The sequence below is a fragment of the Myotis lucifugus genome, unplaced genomic scaffold (genome assembly GCF_000147115.1).
Source record: "Myotis lucifugus unplaced genomic scaffold, Myoluc2.0 scaffold_655, whole genome shotgun sequence".
Taxonomy (NCBI): domain Eukaryota; kingdom Metazoa; phylum Chordata; class Mammalia; order Chiroptera; family Vespertilionidae; genus Myotis; species Myotis lucifugus.
Genome location: NW_005871703.1, coordinates 129 through 18,912, shown reverse-complemented (window position 1 = coordinate 18,912; position 18,784 = coordinate 129). Strand labels below are relative to the sequence as shown.

The following is an 18,784-nucleotide window of genomic DNA, read 5'->3' as shown; positions in this document are numbered from 1 at the left end:
GGGGATCATTGTTTCCCCCCCCCGGGGTTCTCCCCCCCGGGGGAGCCGTGCTTCGGGGGCGCCGGGGCCGCTCGGGCCCCGCACCGTCCTCCCCGGGGGCTGGCAGGAAGCAGGCTGCCGGGCGTCCGTCCCATCAGGTACCGGGGCCGGGGAAGCGGGGGAGCGGGCCGGTCCCCCGGGAGGGCTTTGCACAGCTTCGCTGGGGCCCCGATCCCACAGCTGCTCGACCTGCGGGTGGCTCGCAGGAGAGTGGTTACCCCGCGCTCGCACGCGGGCAACAGGAAGGAAATGCTGGCAGAGTGGGGCGCGGCTGGGGCGGGCGGTGAGCCTGCCCGGGCTCTGGGTTCTGGTCCAGGACGCTCAGATCCTTAGCTTCTTGCACGTGAAGAGGGCCCGGAGCGCGGGCCTTTCTCAGTCTGGTCTGAGGGGAAGGGCAAGGACAAGGCCTGGCTCTGTCCGCAGGGCACTGCCTCTGAGCTGGCCCCCGCTCCGGGGGTAAACTTGGAGCTTTTCAGTCGGGTCTTGCTCACCCCAGGCCACTAAACTCAGCCGTCTCCCTTCTCCTCCTTAGCTGCCCCCAAACACCGCGTCTGATCCTTCCCACTTACCCCGCCTGTTTGCGTCTGTCCTCGGTGCAAAGGGTAGGATGCTGGCAGGTGCAGGATGCGCTGCTGCCTCTCCAGCAGCATCCGTCACGCTGCCTTCCTGTCAGGCTGCGAATGTGGAAGTGCTGTTGGTTCAGCAGGGCCGGGCTCCCAGGATGTTATCAGCGCCGGTAATTACCTTCAGGCCTGGGCACCACTCAGCGGGCCTGCTGCTCCGCGGGGCCAGGTCCTGAGTCTGGGGTCAGGACACAGTTTGGACACCAGATCTCAGAGTGTGGGCCTGGGCATGCAAAAAGGAGGAGAAGGAGGCCAGAGAGGCTTCTCTGAGAGAACTGTTCGGCTCAAAAGAGGAAAATTGGCCGAAACCGGTTTGGCTCAGTGGATAGAGCGTTGGCCTGCGGACTGAAAGGTCCCGGGTTCGATTCCCGGTCAAGTGCATGTACCTGGGTTGCGGGCACATCCCCAGTGGGGGATGTGCAGGAGGCAGCTGATCGATGTTTCTCTCTCATCGATGTTTCTAGCTCTCTATCTCTCTCCCTTTCTCTCTGTAAAAAATCAATAAAATATATTTAAAAAAAAAAAGAGGAAAATTGTATGGTGGGAGTTGGGGGAAGATACCAACTCCTCTTTTGGCCGGAATTCCGAGATCACAGTGTTTTGAACTTGCTTTGAGGTCCCTGTGCCTCGTTTTCTGTTTCTTACTACTTTCCAGGGTTTCCCTGGGCAAGCTCAAGCATGTACGCTACCCCGTAGCCTCCAGTCCCCGCCTCTGGACTCCTGGTTGCCCTCTTCTATTGGGAGGGCTGGAAGGAAAGGTACCCCCCGCCTCGAAGTGTACATGCTTCACGATGCTAAATCAGGCCCCTCTGGATGCCTGGCAACATTGCTGAACGTTGGCTTTTTTTGTGCGTCCACAAAACAGGTCGCCTTCCTGCTACCGGCCTGCAGTTTCAGGGGAGAGACACGAGGCCTCAGGAAAACCTATTTATCCAGAGAGAGAAGATTTCTAAACCTTTTGGCCTCATTCCTCCCCGTCGCTTCCCCTCTTGCTTTGCCCTTCAGAAACCTTCAGGAGTCTCAGGCATTCCACAGACATTCCTGAAAACATGTTCTGTCAGCACCTGGTGGGTGCTGTGGCTGGGGAAGCCATTTCCTCCAGAAACGTACAGTCTAGCGGGGAAGACCTAAATCCAGGTGATCATGACTCACCGTTCCAAGTCGAAGGGTGTGCAGAGCTCATGGACTCCTGTCCTTTGCTCTTTCTAATCTGGTTCCATACAGCCTGACAGCTCGATACTCTAGGCCTGTTATTCACTAGACTAGAGGCCCGATGCATGAAAATTCGTGCAAGAGTAGGCCTTCCTGCCCCCGGCTGCCGGCACTGGCTTCCCTCCGGGACCCGGGCTTCCCTCCTCCAGCCGCCCGCAGGCACCCGGGCTGCTTCCCTCCTCCGGCCACCTGCAGGCACCCGGGACCCTGGCTGGCTTCCCTCCCGCCCCCGGCTTTGTCAGGAAGGAGGTCCGGAATGACGTCCTGAAGACATCTGGTCTAATTAGCATACTAGCATTGCCCTTTTATTATTATAGATTCCCAGTGTAGCCTGTTAGGAAAGAGCAAGACTGCTCTTGGGTTACAGCCCTGACGTTCCACCTATTTGCTGCACGACCTTTGGCACCTAACCAGCGTGTTACCTCACCTTTGAGCATGGTGAGCTGCTCACTAATCCTACCTCCTTGCTGGGTTGACAAAGGCTTGCTCTTCTCAGCCTTCCCTTTGAGGCAGGGCCGGTCCTTGGGAACCTTCGAATGGTGCCTGGGTAGGATTTCCAAATGACTTGAAGATAAGAGGGGATCCCCTGGTCAGAGGCCTCTTTCTTGCACCTGGTTCTCGCTCCTGGCCAGTTGCTAAGATGGCAGTCTCTGCCAAGGCACAAGTTTGGTCCTTGGATCTGCTGGACACTCCTCTCTCCATCAACATCAGGGCTATCCAGCCCGGCCTGTGTGGCTCAGTGGTTGAGCATCTACCTAGGCCAGGAACCAAGAGGTCGCCGATTCGATTCCCGGTCAGGGCACGTTCAGGGTTGCAGGCTTGATCGCCAGTAGGGGTGCACAGCAGGAGGCCGCCGATTGATGATGTTCCTCTCTCATCCATGTTTCTCTCTCCCTCTCCCTTCCTCTCTCTCTAAAATAAAAGTTAAAAAAAAAGATAAATAAATAAATAAATAAATAAATAAATAAAAAGTCAAGGCTGTCCAGAGCCCTTTTCCCCAGAAGGAAATAAGAAGCTGTCCATTGCTCTGCAGGTGTCCTGAACCACCAACTCCTTCCCCTGCCACCACATCCCCTTCCCCAAGGAAACCCTAGTCTGGGACTTCAGAGAGCCTCGGAGGGAGCAGTCCAACACTGATTCCTTGATGAACCTGAGACGAACAGGCTTCCTCAGTTCTCTAAAGCTGGCCTGGGGCCACCTGTGACATAGTGGCACCCCTCTAGGGCAGCGATTTTCAACCGGTGTGCTGCAGGAGGCACCCTGGTGTGCCCCAAGAATGTTTAAAACATGCAATACCTGACTCCTTAGTTAGGGGCAGTGACCTCTTTTCCCTTAGATTGTCATATAAAAAAATGACAACAGGCCCTGGACAGTTTGGCTCAGTAGTTGGAGCATCAGCCCATGGATGGACGGAAGGGGCGAGAGTGGGAGGCAGCCAATCGATGTGTCTTTCTCAAGTAGCGCGCTCTCTCTCTCTCCCCCTCTCTCCCCTCTCTCCCTCCTTCCCTTCCTATCTCCTCCTTCCCTTCCATTCTCTCTAAAAATCAATGGAAAAAATATCCTCACTCCTTGGGTGAGGATTAAAACAAAAAATGACAGCAAGCAACACAATAGCTGTCCAGTGTGAATGAATCAAAATTATACCTATTTTTTGTCAGATTAGCAAAAAATATATTTTTGTGTGTGCTACAGAAATTTATAATTAGTTGATGTGTACCATGAGATGAAAAAGGTTGAAAATCGCTGATCTGGGGTGTTGGGAGCCCTTGGAGCTGGGAAAGACAGAGAGAACAGTGACTTGAACCTCTCAGGATTGGGTGTGATGCTCAGCGCTGGGGCTCCAGTGACTTGATGCTGATGGTTGGGGGCAAAGGGGTAAGTGGTCTTCATGGACCACCCTCCAGGGGGAGGGCTGCAGTTAGGTGGGGACCAGTATCGGAAACTACAAAATGCTATCCCTACATGAGGGGATTGCATTAAGCCAGGAAGTGTTTTGATGGAAACCATAATAGTTACAAAGAATAGACTCTTCTCATAATTCCTTAGAGATGATTAACAAGTGATTTGGTAATGCTATCCCTATGCAGCTTACACAGGAGATCCTCCACTCTAAATGTAACAACAGGAAGTAAACTATAAACTTGAACATTGTAGTCAGTGAATGGTACACATTGGTTACATATTAATGCCTTGCACAAGGTAGGTGTGCAATTTACTCTAGAAGGTGTGATGGGGGATACAAACTTGTTTTTACTGTGTTCTTTGTCCAAAAAGGATCTACAGGGAAGACCATAGGCTCACTGACTCAAGGGGGAAAGGGTGCTGCACCGTGGATGCTGTCAATCAAAGCAGGAGGGGATTGGATTTGTGGAAATGGGCTTAGGGAAGGCTCCCTAAAGAGGCCTGAACCCGCCCCCCAGAGGACTGTATTATAGTTTCAAATGTGAAGCCTCTAGACTTGTATGAAATCTTGCTTGTGCTTGAACTCTTTTGAATCTGCGTATGAAGCCCTCCTAACCTCCCCCACATGAATTTACTTATTTAATCTACAGACAGAAACGTTAGAGTCAGACCCGTCTGGATTCAAATGAACCACTTTCTAGCTGGTAGCTTTGGTACTGAAGTGGAACTAGACTTTTCTCATGTGCCATGTTGTGGGCGTTTAGTGAGGTCACATATGAAAATTCTTAACCCACAGTCTGGTGCTAAGGAGATCTTCAGTTCATTGCGGTGGTGAGTTATTTTACAGGTAGTGCTTGTGAAACAATGGCTTTGCGCATTCCTGCAATGACCCTGAGGCCCACAGTTGAGTAACCTTGTCCTGAGAGGAGGAGGGACACAGTTCTAGCAGGGGCAACTGTTTATGCTGAGTGTTGGGATTAAGGGCTACTTTTTTTCTTCTTCTAATTCTTGCTGAATACAACGAAAAGTACAGAGTGGCAGTTGATCTCTCTTTAAAACTTTTTTAAAAATTTAAATATATTTTTATTGATTTCAGAGAGGAAGGGAGTGGGAGAGAGAGATAGAAACATCAATGATGAGAGGGAATCATGGATCGGCTGCCTCCTGCACGTCCCACCCTGGGGATGGAGCCTGAAACCTAGGCACATGCCCTGACTGGGAATTGAATCATGATCTCCTGGTTCATGGGTCAACGCTCAACCACTGAGCCACACCGGCTAGGCACATGTTTAGTTTTTAAAGAAACTGCCTGTTTTTCAGAATGACTCTACCATTTTACTTTCCTACCAACAATGTATGAGTGCTCAGCATCCTGGCCAGCGTTTGGTATTGTCACTATTTTTTTGGACATTGTGATAAGTAAATATAGCGATATCTTACGGTGGTTTCAGTGTCCATTTCCCTAATTATTAATGATGTTGAATATCCTTTCATGTGCTTTCTTGCCAACTATTCATCCTCTTTGGTGAACTGCCTCTTCATGTCTTTTGTCCAATTTCCGGTTGGATTGTTTGTTTTATTACTGTTGAGTTTTCAGAGTTCTTTATGTATTCTAGATACAATTGGTTAGAACATTGTCCTGGCACCCCCACCAACCTTGTGTGGGTTCGATCTCCTTTCAGGGCACATACACGAAGCAACTAATGCCCAGCTGGCATGGCTCAGTGGTTGAGCGTCAACCTATGAATGAGGAAGTTGTGGTTTGATTCCCAGTCAGGGCACATGCCTGGGTTTCAGGCTGCATCCCCAGTGTGGGGGGTGCAGGAGGCAGCTGATTAATGATTCTCTCATCATTGATGTTTCTATCTCTCTCTTCCTCTCCCTTCCTCTCTGAAATCAATAAAAATGTATTTTTTTAAAAAGAAGCAACCAATGAATGCATAAATAAGTGGAACAACAAATTGATGTTTCTCTCTCTCTTTCCTGCTCTTTCTTTCTCACTCTCTCCTTTCCTCTCTCTTTCTCTCAAATCAATAAATAAAATTTATAAAAATGAAATGAAATTTGTACACCTAGGCAGTTACTTGTTTTTTTAGCTTTGTTGATGATTTATATTTTCCTTAGGGCTGGGGGCCAGCCTGGCATCAAATGCCTGTGGGGGGAGGGGCAGAGGCCAGGCCAAGACTTGGAACAAAAGCAAGCAATTGCTTTCAATTTTGTTTCTAAAGCCTTTTTGCTGGTGGCTGGCATGGCACTGGCACCTTGCCCAGGGAGCAGCGATGGGCCTCAGCGTGGGGCATGTTTCTGCAGTTCGGTGGGCCCCTCACATCCACTCACCCTCCCTCCTGGGTGGCTTCTGAAAGGATTAAGAGGCCTCGTTCAGGACCTGGGGTAACTCCAGCCTCCAGCAGGGGCAGAATCGACCTCCCAGCCTCTAGCCCAGGTCCTCAGCACCTCCATCCAACAGTGATCTGACAGGAGACAGAACAAACAGCTTCTCCCCCAAGTCGATTCTGCAGGTCTGTTTGCTCAGGTGACCTGACCGTCCCTGCCTCCCATGACTAATCAGAGCCCAGCTCTGCCTGTGGCCTCTGCCTGACCCTTTATGACTGTATGATCCTTGGTGCCCAGAGAGGCCGGTAGCCTGGACTTCGTTGTCAGCCTTGGAAAGGCACAGCTGTTCCACCAGAGTTCCCTGAACCAGCCAGCCTAGGTTTGTGCTCAGCTCCTGCTTGAAGGCCAGGCCAGGCTGACACTGGGGCACCAGGCTTTCCAGGTTTGGGCCACCAGGGGGCTGTGCAGTGAGGATGCAAGGCCATGACTGTGTTCCAGGAGAGGTGTGCAGGGACCATGAGAACAGGACCATACACACAGAGGCAGCGAAGAAGATGAATCAGATACACAAGTAAACAGTACACAGGCCTAGCTGTGCTTGAGGACGGAGAGGTGGGGGTGGGAGGGGCCAGGCCTGTGGCACTTGGAGGGCCCCATCAGCCTCAGGTGTGCTGCTCCAGCCACTGCAGGGCCCCCAAGGGAGGCTGTGGATGGCCTACAGTATAAAGAGCAGTACACAGCTTGGCCAACATGGCTCAGTGGTTGAGCATTGACATATAAACCAGAGGTCACAGTTCGATTCCCGGTCAGGGCATATGTCCAGGTTGTGGGCTCCATCCCCAGTTGGGGAGGGGTGCTGGAGGCAGCCAATCAATGATTCTCTCTCATCATTGATGTTTCTATCTCTCTCTCCCTCTCCCTTCCTCTCTGAACTCAATAAAATATTCAAAAAATAAAATAAAATAAAGAGCAGTACACAAAGAAAGGGTCCAGGGTTGCCCCCCCACCAGAGTTAGAACCTTAAGCAAATGAACCTCTTGCATCTTCATCCACAGAAAGAAATAAGCCTTTTAATAGATGGTCCAAAACTGATGTGAGGATCAGGTGAGACATATATGGAAGCCCGTTTTAAGCCATAAGGCTCTACAAAGATTCACTTCGTATTGTATCAAGGCTTCGGGAACCAGACAGTCCTGGGTTTGACCCTCAGCTTGGCTGTCTACCTGCATTTCGTTGAGCCTCATTTTCTCTTCTGTAAAGTGGGTATGTTTCTCGGTCAGGGAGTGATTATAAAGATCACAGGAGATCATGAGTGTGGAGTTTTTGGAAGAGGGCTGGTATGAGGTTACACCATGAAATGTCAGCTTACATTATTAAAAAATGTGCTTTTTCACCTATCATATGTGAGACATTTTCCGTAGCATTAAATATACACAGAGTGTCTTCATTTTTATGGATGGTGTAGTGTTCATCCATGTTTTGGAATGTATCCGTATGTCATTCCTTTTTATGGGGGGATAATATTTCATGACATGGGCATCCCACCTTTTGTTTACCCATCATCCATTGCTGACATCTGGGTTGTTGTCACCTTCTGGTGATTGTGAGCAGTACTGCCATGAACTTTGTGTACAAGTCTTTGTTTGAACACCTGTTTTCAATTCTTTTGAGTATATACCGAGGAGTGGAATTGCTGGGTCATATGGTCATTCTATGTTTAACTTTTTGGAGAACTGTCGCCAAACTGCCACTGTCACTGTCCCATTTTACACTCCCTCCAATGGTGCACAAGGATTCCAATTTCTCCATGTGCTGGCCAACACTTGTTGTTTTGTGTGTTTTTTAATTATAGCCTTCAAGTGGTGGGTAGTAGCATCTCATTGTGGTTTCAGTTTGCATTTCATACACATAATGACCATTCGTATCTCTCCTTTGGAAAAATGTCTATTCGAGTCCTTTGCTCGTTATTTATTTATTTATTTTAAAAATATTTTTATTGATTTCAGAGAGGGAAAGAGAGGGACAGAGAGATAGAAACATCGATGATGAGAGAGAGTCATTGATTGGCTACCTCTTGCACACCCCACACTGGGGATCAAGCCTGCAACCCGGGCATGTGCCCTTGACCAGAATCGAACCCAGGACCCTTTCGTCTGCAGGTCGACGCTCTATCCACTGAGCCAAACCAGCTAGGGCTTTTGCTCCTTTTTTAATTGGGTTGTTATATGCGTTATTATCAACTCGTTTATTTGGTCATTCAGTTAAGTACCTCTTACATTCCAGGCACTGGGGATAAAACAATGAACACACCAGTTGCCAAAAACTGAGCAGTCAAGAGAGTTCTTTAAAAAGTAAAAAAAAAAACAAACAAAAAAAAACCCGTTTCCTGAAATTCCTTATGAAATCAGATCTGGCAGCAGATGCGGGCCTGAGTTCTCCTGTGCCAGCTTGGTGGGGGTCCTGCTAGGGGCTGTGCTTTGTCTCCAGTTCCCGCACAGCCTCCTCCTGGCTGCCTTACCCGCCTTCAGCTGGGGCCTCCGGTTTCACAGTCACCTTCCCGGTAGCCAAGGCCTCACTAGATATGTATTTACTTTAGTTCTTTGAGGCGGGTGCAACTGGGACTGCTGGCTGTCCTTCAACTGCGACACGTTTAAACAAGCAAACGACTTTCCCTGAAACCAAATCTTTTTATTGTCTTTTTCGGGTTTAAAAGGAGTATTTGCCACTTGGTTTAAGAATAGAAAAAGAAGTGGCCCCCTTTTTGCCCAAAGCCTCTGGGGTGTGTTGGAGGAAGGAGGGAAGCAGAACCCGTTCTGTTGGTGCTTGGACTTTTGACATGATGGGCGGTTCTGAAGTTCATGAGCACATTGCATTGATACGAGTTTCTAGGACTCTTAAGTCCTTTAAGGAGCCGCCTGTTTCCACCTCAACCCTGCCCTACCCCAGTCCCAGTTTCTTGTGGAAAAAAATAAAATTGAGATTAGACAGTCTCTAGTGATCAGATAGGAGGTAAATCCAGAACCTAGAGAACAGACGTACCCCGCGCACCCCTTCTTCCCTGGCCCAGGGGAGTGGGTGGCGGCCGTCCTGGGTTCCCCACATTGGGCTCAGCTGTTTACCCGCTGGGTCGTCCCTTTGGCCTCTTTGACCTTCGGTTTTCTTTTCTACAGAATAAAGAGTTCATCATTCCTACCCTTGTTTCCTTAGGATTTGCTTAGTGTATTCGACATCAGGATGTTCAAACCTGTAGAGAATTTTTAAAAAAATATTTTTATTGGCCCTAACCAGTTTGGCTCAGTGGATAGAGCGTTGGCCTGCGGACTGAAGGGTCCCAGGTTCGATTCCAGTCAAGGGCACACAAAAAATATATTTTTATTGATTTCAGAGAGGAAGGAAGAGGGAGAGAGAGAGATAGAAACATCAATGCTGAGAGAGAATCATTGATTAGCTGCCTTCTGCATGCCCCCTACTGGGGATCGAGCCCGTAACCTGGGCATGTGCCCTTGACCAGAATCGCCCTTGACCGGAATCGAACCCTTCAGTCCGCAGGCTGACGCTCTATCCACTGAGCCAAACCAACTAGGGCCTGTAGAGAATTTTTATAAAAATGTATTTGAGCCCAAAAAGAAAATACACCTGGAAGCAAGGTCCCAACAGACGGACTCAATGCTTCAGAGAAAAACAGTTTGCAGGTTCTTTTTTGCATTTGAAACGAAGGAGGGACAGGAGGGACGCTGGGGAGGATTGCGTGGAGGTGGGGGAAAGCAAGGCAGGGATTGGAATGAATAAGCTTGTGTGCTCTTTGAGGGTGGTTACGCTTATTTCAGAGGTGTGTGAACCTAGATCAGCCATGGGCAAACTTTTTGACTTGAGGGCCACATGGGTTCTTAAACTGGACCGGAGGGCCGGAACAAAAGCATGGATGGAGTGTTTGTGTGAACTAATATAAATTCAAAGTAAACATCATTACATAAAAGGGTACGGTCTTTTTTTTTCTTAGTTTATTCATTTCAAACGGGCCGGATCCGGCCCGCGGGCCGTAGTTTGCCCACGGCTGACCTAGATGCACAGGAGCAATGGACAGGGCTTACTTAAGGCCAAGATAAACCTTTCGCCAAAGAAGTGGTAGGCCTGGGATATGACTACCCACCAGAATTTATGGTAAGGTCACCCTACTTTCCATAGACCCCCTTTTTTCATCCACAATATGTAGCAGAGAAACCCACTGTCCCTATGGCTTAAAGGAGGTGGGAGTTACTGTCTCTGGGAGACAGCCAGTCTGTAGCTGGCATGGTGCATCCGCCGTCAGGCTCCAGCCCCCTTCTGTCTTGCTGCTCTGTGGTCCCAGCTCAGCAGCTGGTCCAGATAGCTGCCATTCTTTTTATTTGTTTGTTAATCCTTACCCCAGGATGTTTTTTTCCCATTGATTTTAGAGAGAGTGGAATGGAGGCGGGAGGAGGAGGGAGAGAGAGAGAATTAGAGGGAGAGAGAGAGAGAAATATCCATATGAGAGAGACACATCGATTGGTTGCCTCTCACACACACACACACACCCCAACTGGGTCCAGGGATTGAGCCTGCAATCAAGGTATGAGGTACATGCCCTTGGCTGGAATCAAACCTGGGACCCTTCAGTCCACGGGCCAACGCTCTATCCACTGAGCCAACCCGGAGAGGGCTCGCCGCCACTCTTCTCTGTCACAAAGCTGCATATGGATGGCTAGGAAAGAGAAAAGATGGTCCTTCCCTTTGAGGATTCTTCTCAGAAGTTGTACCCACTACCTCTCTTGAAATGCCATTGGCTAGAATTTCACCTTTGAGTCAGATCACCTTCTGGGGGAGCTTGAAAGTGTGGTCTCTATTCCACGGGGCCAGAGAAGCGTCTGAGGGTGTATTACAAGGAAGAAGGGCTGTTGGGGGTCTGTCACAGCACCTATGAGAGCTGCTGTAAAGATAACGGAGATAGCACGTGTGACAATTGAACTGGATTTTTTGGGGGGGTGGGAGTGGGGGGATGTAAATCATCCTGTTGATTCGATAACTAGATTTTCCAAGAGGCCACCGCCCAATCTGAAAACGATGGTGAAAGAGGAGAAAACCAAGTTCCAAACCAAATAAAACCCTGGGTCATTGTCAGACTAGGTACTAGGAGGATGCCTGTTGTGAAGCAGAAACACCCCCCCACCACCACCACCTTCAGTGCTTTGTCGACAATCTGACCATTAAACTGGAAGAGATTTGCACTTTGCTGCCTCCTAATCTAGAGGCTGGGCTGTGTGAGGTGGCCTGCTAGGCCTTCAAGGGCACTGGTTATCCACTGACTGTGGAAAATGTACGTATAGTTAGGATTCACCAGTTGTAAGCAACAGAAACCCAACTAAAACTGACATTAATTAATAAATTAATATTTTAGATTCCATATGTAAGTGAGGTCATGCAATATTTGTCTTTCTACGTCTGGCTTATTTGCTTACTATAATGTCCTTCAGTTTTCATCCATGTTGTCACAAATGGAGTTTGGCTATTCCCTCCTCCCCCAAAACCGGGTTAAATTGAAAGAGGGGCCCTGGCTGGTGTGGCTTAGTTGGTTGGGCGTCGTCCTGTGCACCAAAAGCTTTCGGGTTTGATTCCTAGTCAGGACACATGCCCGGGTAGCGGGCTCAATCCCTGGAGGGGGCTTGTAGGAGGCAGCTGATTGATGCTTTGCTCTCACATCAATGTTTCTCTCCCTCTCCCTTTTTCTCTCTCTAAAAATCAGTTTTTAAAAAAACACACATTAAAAAATTGTTTGAAGAGGGAATTTATTGGCTTTTGACAGTGAAAAGTCCAGCGGTAGACTTACATGACGGGGCCTAGGGATTCAATAATCTTAAGATTCAGTTGGCCACTGTCTTCCTGTTTCTGTCTCTGTCTCCCTCTCTCTCCGCCTCCTTCTCTCCCTACCTTTCCCTGTGTTGGCTTCCTTCTTGCGCAGGCTCTCTCCTCATGCTTGCTCTTGCAACTATGGCTTTGGCAAACCCAAAGGAAAGAACATGTCTGTTTCCCAATAAGGGCAAACATGGGTGCCCTTATTGACCTAGCATAAGCGAAGCAGGAGGCTTTGGCTAGAAATAAATGACAAAGTTTTATTGCAGGCTCTTAGGGTTTGCACACCAGAAACACAACTAGGCAATAGCCAGAGTGTCCCAAAGAATGAAAAGCTACGAGTTCTTACAGTAAAAATTACATTCTTGAGAAGAGCCAGCCTTGCCTTCTTAGCCTCTGGATTGTTCCAAGATAGCCAGTGGACACCCAAACATTCTCTCCTTCGTCCTTCAGGGGGTGACCCGGGGATTATCAATAGGATATCTATATAAAACTTTTAAGTTCCTGGGCTAAAGCAAGAATAATTTCCTCACGCCTCAACCTACTTGATTTTTGTAATTTAGCAGCTTGACAGTAGTGACTCTGTTTTATTTCTTCACTCTATGCCCCACTCTCTACAGTATGCCTGTGAGGTAGGGGTTTGGGGTTCACTGTCTTGAGGGGTGTCATGGTGACCACTGGGAACCACATCAGCAGTTCTTTAAGTGTGTCAACCTGAGGACAGTAATGAGTGTGGACTCACAGGACCTTAGACCCTGCAGTTCTTGGCTATTTTCTTAGCTTAGGTGGCTCACCACAATCCTTTGAGAAGATTGTCCGGCTCATTCAGATAACATTCCCTTGAGAATAACCACTGATTCGGTCCCCAAACTTTCTGGGTGGGGAAGCTGAGGCCTAGAGAGGGTAAGTCCTGTGCCTTCATTTGGATTCCCCTGGGAACAAGGACTTGTTTGTGATCCCAGGAATAGGAGTGAGGAAGTGGGAAAAGGAGAGAGGAAGAGACGCTTATATCGGCTGTTATTGAAGTCGTCACCCCAGGGAACCAGGACCTCTGAGAGGGTGCAGCTGCCTCCCAGACTGTCCAGCTGCAGAAAGGAAGACTTGAGGAAGTCCCTGAGCAGACAGACCCCCAAGGAACTGTCCCAGCAGCTGAAACCAGAGATGCACTGAGGAGATGTGACATGGGACACCAAAGGTGTTTGCAACAGTCACTGGCCCAGCCAGCAGCACACCTGGGATGAGACCTCAGGCTCCAACTCCAGCCTAGGGCTTGCTCGCTCCCTACAGAGCTTCAGCAGCCCCCCACTGTGTGACGCATGCTCCCCTCCCCAGCTCTAGCTCAGGAGTCAAGTCAGGGTCACCTCCCCATCAGTGGGCATCTCCACCCACCCTTCTGGGAGATGGTAGTGGCTTCCTCTCTCATGTACAAGGTGACCTAGTTTTGCTCCCTCCTGCCCTGCCTACCTTGTTCTTCCCAGAAATTCTCCCCACAAACCATAACCGATCAATCAACAAAAGATAGCCTTGGTATTTTTAGCAGCTGCAGAACTGAATCATCAGGATGGCCCTCAGGGCCCATCTCACCCCGTGGTGCCCTGGAAGGCTGGAACCTGGAGCATGCCCTGTCTGCCAGGAACAGGGTCTGAAACCTGTTCCACTCCTGCCCAGGCCTGGGTGGGAGCCCGGCAGCTGTCACCCGGGATGGGCAAATGAGCACACACTGGCCTGAGCCTCTGATACTTGGACTTCTGGAGGCCTTTTTTGGTTTTGTTTCTTTAATAATAGACTTAATTTTTTTATATGTTTTATTAATTGATCTTAGAGAGAGAGGAAGGAGAGGGATAGAGAGATAGAAACATCGGTGAGAGAGAAACAGCATCAATTGGCTGCCTCCTGCACACCCCCTACTGGGGATCGAGCCCGAAACCTAGATATGTGCCCTGACCAGGAATCGAACCAGTGACTTCGTGGTTCATGGGTCGATGCTCAACCACTGACCCACACAGGTCAGGCTAGACTTAGTTTTTTATGTACAGTTTTAGAGTTACAGAATAACTGAGCAGGTCCGACTAGAGTTCCATATACCCACCCCCCAGACACAGTTCCCCGTTATTAACATCTTGCATTAGTGTGGTACAATTAGCGCCCCCCACATGGATACATTATTAAGACTATAGTCCAGCCGAAACTGGTTTGGCTCAGTGGATAGAGCATCGGCCTGCAGACTGAAGGGTCCCAGGTTCGATTCCGGTCAAGGGCATGTACCTGGGTTGCGGGCACATCCCCAGTAGGAGATGTGCGGGAGGCAGCTGATCGATGTTTCTCTCTCATCGATGTTTCTAACTCTCTCCCCCCCCCCCCACCAGACAGTTTCCCCGTTATTAACATCTTGCATTAGTGTGGTACAATTAGCGCCCCCCACATGGATACATTATTATGACTACAGTCCATAGTGTACATTAAGGTTTAGTCCTTGCGCTGGACTGTCCGATGGGTTTTGGCAAATGCCCAGGGGCTTTCTAATCCCGAGGGTGTCTGGGATAAGGCCATTGTTCTTAGCCCTTAGGCAACCTCTCTGCTTAGTCAGAGGAACGTGATTTGCCTCAGTTTCCTTTTCCAGTGTTTTTGCACCAAGGCTCCAGGCCCCGGGCTCTGACTGGAAACGGGGGAGTGGAAACTGATGAAGGACAGGAAGTCAGATTCTGGTTTGGATCTCCCCAGGGTGAAGCGGCCCCTAAGTTCAATGGCCAGGGCTCCAGTTTCTAACACATTGTAAGCAGCCTACCTCCCAGCTGGGTGTGCCAGGCCCTGGGTGCCAGGGAGGCCTGGCCCGGCGCATTGGAGCCCATGGCGCCTCTCCCTGCAGTTCCGGAGAGGACCGCACTGCCACGCTGCCTATCGGAGGCCTTAGCTATGTCCAGGGTTACACCAAATTCCGTCTGATCAACAAGACCGTGGGGCGTTGCCTGGACGTCACAGCAGAGAAGTTCCCGGACCGAGAAGCGCTGATCGTCGTCCATGAAAACATCAGATTGACCTTTGCTCAGCTCAAGGAAGAGGTGGGTCCTGACCTTGAACCCTGAAAGTAGGCAGGTGCTACCCCCGGGCTTCCCTGGCTGGGTGGAGCCACAAGAGCGGCACCTGACGGGGGTGGGGTGGGGGGGTGTTGGGGCTGCCTGAGAACCCCAAGGGACGTCAGGAGATGGGGACAGGACTGAGGCAGAGGTGGCCTGGATGCCTCTTGCATCAGTCGCGCGGGGGCAGTTGCTAATTCTGTGTATTCCGTGCCCCACTCCAGATCCACTGAGGCCTGTCCCTTGTTCCTAGGGGACTCTGCTGTGAGCCGCTGGGCCGAGGGCTGAGGTGGGAGTCGTGGCCCCATCCTGCTTGCCCACACCTTACCCCTTGTGCCCTGTCTGTTGACACCAGGTGGACAAAGCTGCCGCTGGGCTCCTGAGTATCGGCCTTCGCAAGGGTGACCGGCTGGGCATGTGGGGACCCAACTCCTATGCATGGGTGCTCTTGCAGCTGGCCACCGCCCAGGCGGGCATCATTCTGGTGAGGAGGGGCGGACCTGACCCAGCTGGGTGTGCAGGGGAACATCATATTCGTGGGAAGCCTGCTGGCCCCTTGGCCTCAGAACCAAACCAGCGCCTGTCTGGCTCTTTGGGTAGCTTTCTCCTGAAGCCACCAAGGAGAGCCAGGGGGGTAGGGTGCCACCTCTGTCTACGCCGTGTTTCTGTGCCCGCTGAGGCTGGAGGGGCAAGGAGAGGGATAGGGTCTTCCCAGGACACTGACATCCCCTGCTGTCTCCACCAGGTATCTGTGAACCCTGCCTACCAGGCTATGGAACTGGAGTACGCCCTCAAGAAGGTAGGCTCTGTTCCTAGGGGTGGGGCTGGGTGGGCGCCTGGAACAGGGGGCTTCCGGTTGACGGGGTGGGGAAGGCATGTCTGTCCTTCCTTAGGCTGAGAGTGGGTGGGAGGAGGAGGTCGTTGGGCCGATACGAAGCTGGTGTGTGTGTGGGGGGGGGTGGTACATGCATGTGTCCTGGCAGTAGTGTGTGAGTGAGTTGGTGTGTGTCGTGTTAGCGGTGGTGCGTGTGTGTAAGGGTAGTGGTGCGTGTGTATGAGAGAGAGCAGCGTGGGGCTTCCTGCTGACTGGGGAGGGGGGGCTCCCTCCCACAGGTGGGCTGCAAAGCCCTGGCGTTCCCCAAGCAATTCAAGACCCAGCAGTACTACAACATCCTGAAGCACATCTGTCCGGAACTGGAGAAGGGCCCCCCGGGGTTCTTGAGGAGTCAGAGGTGGGATGTCCCGGGTTAGGATGAGTGTGTCGTGTGGCATCCCAGCCCCCTCCTTCCCTCCCCACCCCCAGGGAGGAGGCTGGTGTCTCTGTGGGCCCATCTTCAGCCCCTGACTCTCTCCATCCTCCCTACCCCCAGGCTCCCAGACCTGACCACTGTCATCTCGGTGGACACCCCTATGCCAGGGACCCTGCTCCTAGACGATGTGGTAGCAGCGGGAAGCAAAGAGCAGAATATGGCCGAGCTCCGGCACGCCAAGCTGTTCCTGTCCTGCCACGACCCCGTCAACATCCAGTTCACCTCGGTAAGGCAGAGGTCGTCAGCACAGAGCCCAGGCTGGCATGCTCACCCCTGCCTCCCCTGTGACCCTTCCCCGAGAAGGAGGGCACACGGAGGACGCCAGGAGTGCGGCCACTCTTCTCCTGGGGCTCGCCCCAGCTGTCCTCTCTGCCCTGGAAAACATCAGCGACTGGCGCCCTTGTCACATGTCCCCTTCCCCTGGCCCGCTTGTCCCCGGCCCAGGGGCAGGTGCACAGGGAGAGCCGGCCCCCTCATTTAGCAGATGGGGAAACTGAGGCCCAGAAGCCGAGTCTGCTGCTGGGCCACAGAGTTCTCTAAGCCACTTGGGTGGCGTGGCGGACGGAAATCTTATCTTCCGTGTTTCTGGATCCTAACACCTGGCACCACGCAGGCGTGTGGTAAACCTTTGTGAACACGTATGGAGTGAATGAATGGATCTGGGGCCGCAGTCCCAGTCTCCTGACCCCCAGTCCAGAGCTTGTCCATGCAGCGGCCCAGGGCATGAAGGAGATGGGGAGAAAGAGGCCAAGTGTCACCTGTTTGTCTTATCAGGGAACGACAGGAAGCCCCAAGGGGGCCACCCTTTCCCACTACAACATTGTCAACAATGCCAACATCATAGGGGAGCGCATGAAACTGCACCTGAAGGTGAGGGGGTGCTGGCTAAGGCTTGCGGGCACCCTGCATGGGTGGGGGTCTTGCTGGGCTCCCCCTGCTGGCTAGAGGAACTAGCTTCTGGGGCTTTGGGCTCCAGGATAGACCTAGCCTCCTGCCTCCATCTCCAGACACCAGAGGAGTCGAGGGTGATCCTGCCCACCCCCCTGTACCACTGCCTGGGTTCTGTGGGGGGCACAATGGTGAGCATGATGCACGGTGTCACCCTCATCCTGTCCTCTCCGATTTTTGATGGCAAGAAGGCGCTGGAGGCCGTCAGCAAAGAGAGGTGGGCATCAGTGGGCAGCTACCTGCTGGCTCATGAGACCCTCCTATTCCTCACTCCTGGGCCCCGATCCCTCTCCAGGATGTCTCCTCCCTCCCGCCAGGAGAAAGGGAGACAGGGTCGTGGGGCACCCCCGGAGAGCATCAGTTCCTGGCTCCAAAGAACTCCTGCCTGTTCCCCTCAGTGGCAGCCTTGGCCCTTGCTATAGCTTCAAGGTGGGTGGGTGAAAAGGGGGGGTTTCCTTCTACATCCAAGCCTGATTTTGAGATGCCACCCCCCCCCTTATACAGAGGCTCCTTCCTGTATGGCACCCCCACAATGTTCGTGGACATTCTGAACCAGCCAGACTTCTCCAGTTACGACATCTCAACCATGCGTGGAGGTGGGATGGGGCCAAGGGTGGTCAGGCCAGGATTGGCCTGGATGAGCTAGATGTGCACCCAGTCCCGTACTCAGGGGCGAAAAGGTCACTGTAGAAATGTGGGTGGAAGGGAGGCAAGGTCCCAGCCACCTGGACACCAGCCCAAGGCCAGATGCCAAGTGTAGGAACAGGTCCGGGGCAGGGAAGAGAAGGGAAAGTTCTTCCCTAGAAAGAGCTGCAGGTGCAGGGGGTCCACCGGGCCTGGAGAAGCAGCGAGCCGTGTCAGCCCCCTCTCTGATTCAGGTGTGATCGCTGGGTCCCCTGCACCCCCCGAGGTGATCCGAGCCATCATCAACAAGCTGAACGCGAAGGAGCTGGTGGTGAGTGGCGGCTGGGCCTGGGGCTGTGGGAGGGAGGCAGGGCAGCCTGGGGTGAGAACAGATGTCGGGGAGTGGGGCTGAGCCAGGCCAGGTCTCCAGCGTAGACCCTCTCAGCCCACCCCTCTTCCAGAAAACCGATGTGAGAAAATGCAGTCTGACCCCATCATCAGCTGGCGAGTCACGGAGACAGGGAACGGCGGGGAGTAACTATCATACATACATACATTTATACTTATAGGAACCTGGGGAAGAGGTGCAGCAGGGGGGGCATTTGGCAAAGCACCGGTATCCTGCTAGAGCGTCCTGGCAGGCAGGGGCTGGCAGAGTTGGCATATGGGCTTAAGACCCTTTCTGGACACAAGGGGCGGGGCAAGGATCTGATGTTTGTTTCCAAATGGAAGGGTGGCCATCCTGATGACCGCCCAGTTCTGGTTCTGAAGGTCTTGAGGGTCTCGGCAACAGCTTCTGTGAGAGGAGCCGTGGCGGGGGGGCCAGGTGTGATGGAGCCCTCGCTGGCAGGTA

At 51.8% G+C, this 18,784-nt stretch overlaps 1 protein-coding gene across 1 annotated transcript; it reads left to right on the top strand.

Moving 5' to 3' along the window:
• Positions 1 to 74: 74 nt before the first annotated feature.
• Positions 75 to 18,358, top strand: ACSF2 (acyl-CoA synthetase family member 2). The gene is made up of 11 exons (XM_014447454.2): positions 75 to 137; positions 14,697 to 14,747; positions 14,842 to 15,034; positions 15,405 to 15,533; positions 15,795 to 15,848; positions 16,163 to 16,281; positions 16,420 to 16,585; positions 17,134 to 17,229; positions 17,367 to 17,524; positions 17,812 to 17,903; positions 18,186 to 18,358. Exons 2-11 carry the CDS (start codon positions 14,719 to 14,721, stop codon positions 18,341 to 18,343), a joined length of 1,194 nt encoding a protein of 397 aa, XP_014302940.1. The 5' UTR covers positions 75 to 137; positions 14,697 to 14,718; the 3' UTR covers positions 18,344 to 18,358.
• Positions 18,359 to 18,784: the final 426 nt, after the last annotated feature.